At 32.5% G+C, this 4027-nt stretch overlaps 1 protein-coding gene across 1 annotated transcript; it reads left to right on the top strand.

Annotated features, from left to right (window-relative positions):
• Window positions 1-440: 440 nt before the first annotated feature.
• Window positions 441-1448, top strand: LOC133822055 (MLP-like protein 423). Its single transcript, XM_062254259.1, has 2 exons — window positions 441-708; window positions 913-1448. Exons 1-2 carry the CDS (start codon window positions 522-524, stop codon window positions 1182-1184), a joined length of 459 nt encoding a protein of 152 aa, XP_062110243.1. The 5' UTR covers window positions 441-521; the 3' UTR covers window positions 1185-1448.
• Window positions 1449-4027: the final 2579 nt, after the last annotated feature.

Consider the following 4027-nt stretch of genomic DNA (forward strand, 5'->3'; position numbering starts at 1 on the left):
AATAAAAATATATTTGATTATATATATAACCATCCCATATTGTTTTTTCTTGTTCTTTTAAAGTTATATTTGTTAAATAATTTATCAATTAAGTTTATAATATATGAATATAAATATTTATTAGTAAATACAAAATAAATATATAATAAAATTATAAATATTTAACCTGTTCAAAGATAATTATAAATATTTAAACTATATATGTAAAGCACTTTACTAAAAATTAAACAAAACATGTCTTATAAAATTAGACTACACGTATGACATGTGATTTACTTAGTAAAAGAGTTTAACCAGCACAAATATAATATGCTTGCATCCCCACCATATACCTTATACACCTACTATTTTAGGCCAATTAGAAGCTAACGAAAACAGCCGCATAGGTACTCCCGTACCAGAAAAATTCTATAAATATATATAGGATAAGATAAGACTTGTGTACTCTGACATCAAACCAATATAATTTCCTCTGCTTAATTATTATTTAGTCTGATCTTTTGATCCTTCTCTTTACAAAAATGGCAACTGAAAAGCTTTATGCTGAAATTGATTGCAAATCTAATGCAGATAAGCTTTGGGTATCATTTAGGGATTTCATCCATGTTTACCAAGAGGCCTTCCCTCCTGGTACTTACAAAAGTGTTCAAGTTTTAGAAGGTGATGGCGTTCACCCTGGTTCTATTAGACTCCGTATACATGGAGAAGGTACATATACAACTTTTTACATAAATATATGTAAATTTCTTCATGCTTTTTTTTGTTACCTTAGTTTATATAAAGTACTTTCTTAAAACTAGTTATTAATCTAATTAATCCATTATATAGCAGGACTTATTACTCATTAATTAAACTCGCTTAATTATCTCTGATCTGTGTTGTTTGTTGTATATAAATATGTTATTATTTAAGGTTCTCCAATAGCGATGTCGAAAGAGAAGATCGAAAGTCTTGATGAGGAAAATAAGATACTTAGTTTTAGTGTGATAGAAGGAGATATACTAAAGTACTTCAAAAGTTTCAAGATCACTGGTCAAGTGGTTCCCAAAGATGAAGGATGTTTGGTGAAATGGAGCTGTGAGTATGAGAAAGCTGCTGATAATATTCCAGATCCAATAGCAGTCAAGGATTTTTCTGTTAAGGGCTTCAAAGAACTTGATGACTACACTGCCAAGCAGGCATAAATATTCACTACCACTATATATTATGGCTTAATAGATCATATATATATATCAGTGTGTATGCTACTTTGAATAAATTTCTCTGTATTGTTATATGAATTTGATGACCGGTCATCGTTCGGTACTATCTAATGCAGAAGAAGAAAATCTAGACATTGAGAGAAACTTTGTTTGACATTGTTTTTTTGTCTGTAAAAGTTGTGTTTTTTTATGTGATGTTTTTTAATCTATTTTTGTGACGAAGAATTTATTTTTAATTTGTTTTTATTTTGTCTTGATTTTATTTATGTGATTTGTGTTATTCGAAATTATTGACGATCAGCAAAACAAGATATATGGTTTTAATATCACGGAGGGAGATCCGTTGGAGTACCTCCAAAAGTTTCAAGCCCAATACTAAAAGATGTATATAAAAAAAGTCAACAACTTGAGAATTATCCTGTATATTAATATAAAATTGTAGGGAATATTTTTTAGGTAGGGACATCTTTTATCTTATCTTTTATCTTTTGTCCGTTGGTACATGAAGAAATTATTAATCAAATTTTTTGGGAAATTATAAATGATTTATAATGTCAAAATTAAGGTTGAAACTTGCAATTGCATTCATGCCTATTTATCATATACTTGTGTAAAACAAATTGTTTAAATTTTGATCTTAGTATCGTAAATTATTTGGAATTTTCTGAAAATTGGTGTAATATACGCTATAATTATCATGTACACCATCATATATAAAAAAAATTAGATTATAATTTATTCAGGTGTCGAAAATAAAAAACATCTCTACAGTAAGAGTATTACTTTTATCCCTAACTAAGAAGCTCCTAGAACTTTTCTTGAGAGTTGTATACAACATTTGAATTGAATTACAAACTTGTATTTTAGCTATAATTAATAAATTGAACAATTGAATATGACACACAAATCAAAAAGGAAATTTCACTTTTTATGCATAATAGTTTCTACTATTACAAAAAAAAAAAAAAAAAAACCACCACATTAACTATTTCATTTTGATGCTAAACATTCATCATCTACCCAAAATACCCCACCCATTTTTCCACAAATTTTTTTTAACACCTCATCTCTCTCTCTCTCTCTCTCTCTCTCTCTCACACACACACACACAAGAAACACCAAAATCTCGTCGAACCCAACCCCCGTCGAGCCCCAACCTCCGTCGAGCCCAACCCCCATCAAGCATCTCATGCGACCCATCTCCCCCATCTCACCTAACTCCGTTGACCTCCATCTACCTGAGACCCACGACGACACATTCCTTTCCAACCCGAGACCGACAACGCCAATTTCCTCCCACAACGACAATCAAATGTTAGATCTCGAACCCAACTCCAATTTTAAGTGAAATGCATGTTGGATATGTGGGTTTTGTGGGTTTTTTTTCTAGGTTTGACCAGTGGCTCGATAGGTTCGAAGGTAGCTCGATAGTAAGCTCGACAGGGTAGTATAAGTGTGTCAATATGAGCTCGACAGTCTCGATGGAGTATATGGTTAGGCTCGAGAGGAGCTCGACGGGGTATATGGTTAGGCTCGATAAGGACTATGGTTAGGCTCGATAAGGACTATGATAAGGACTATGGAGATAGCTCTATTCATAGAAATGTCTTACCTCCTAATTACACATCTTGTTGAAATGATGACAAATCATCATTTATATTTGAAGATTTGTATGCTTTTTTTGACAAATATTTGAAGATATTGTTGTAAATGCACAACACAGAACTCAATCAAGCACTTAATCAATTCAAACAACAATAATAAAATCAACAAAGCATAGAACAAGTAAAAAGAAAGAGACAACCAAAAATTTATACTGGTTCAGCCAACAATGTGTTAGCCTAATCCAGTTCCTCCATGATTGAGGTTCCACTATGATAAAATCTCTGTTACAGCTTGATCTACAAAGCTCCAAACCAGAAAACAAATTGGTCTAGAGATGAGGAAACTTTTACATGTAAATTCTTGAAGAAAACAACTCCAAGAATCAAACCTCTCTCTCACTACCCTTACAAGTTCTCTCAAAGTATTTCCCAAAAAACCCCAATCAAAATTCGTTCTCTTCTCTTTTTAAAACTCTCTTCTAAAACTATATATATAGTGTTTAGGAATAGAACCTTTTTGACAATACCTAAAATGCCCCTGTTGTAACAAATATAACAGATGAAACTATCAAACTGCCAGATGAAACTCTGGAAAAATCAGTAAGTGGGAATTATAATACCACAAATTCCACCTTAATTTCCACATACTGATTTAAAACCAAATCATGGAGGATAGCCACTACTGTCATCCTGGTCCGATATTCATAAGTTTCAAACAATGCAGAAACTTATTTTGTGTCAAGACCTTGGTTCCTGCATCAGCAGGATTCTCCTCACTTGGCACCTTTTCAAGGTCAATTGTTCCTTCTTCAATCTTATCCCTTATCCAAAATAACCTTTCCTCTATATGTTTTGATCTCTCATGATAGACAGGATTCTTGCACAAGTGTATGGATGACTGGCTGTCAGAGAATACTGTCACTTTTTCCTTCATTATCTTGATTTCTTTAAGAATTCCTCTAAGCCAAACAACCTCTTTAAAAGCTTCAATTGTAGCCATAAATTCTGCCTCTGTGGTAGACAATGCTATAATAGGCTGCTGCTGTGACTTCCAGTTTATGCAACACTCATTTAGCATAAAACAATAGGAAGTTAAAGATTTCCTTGTATCCTTATTTGATGCATAATCAGCATCAACAAACCCTTCAAGCTTGATCTTGTTTCCTGCTTTTACACACACTAAGCCATAATCTTGAGTAGCTTTTAAGTACCTAAGAAGCC

This window comes from Humulus lupulus, chromosome 3 (genome assembly GCF_963169125.1).
Source record: "Humulus lupulus chromosome 3, drHumLupu1.1, whole genome shotgun sequence".
NCBI lineage: Eukaryota > Viridiplantae > Streptophyta > Magnoliopsida > Rosales > Cannabaceae > Humulus > Humulus lupulus.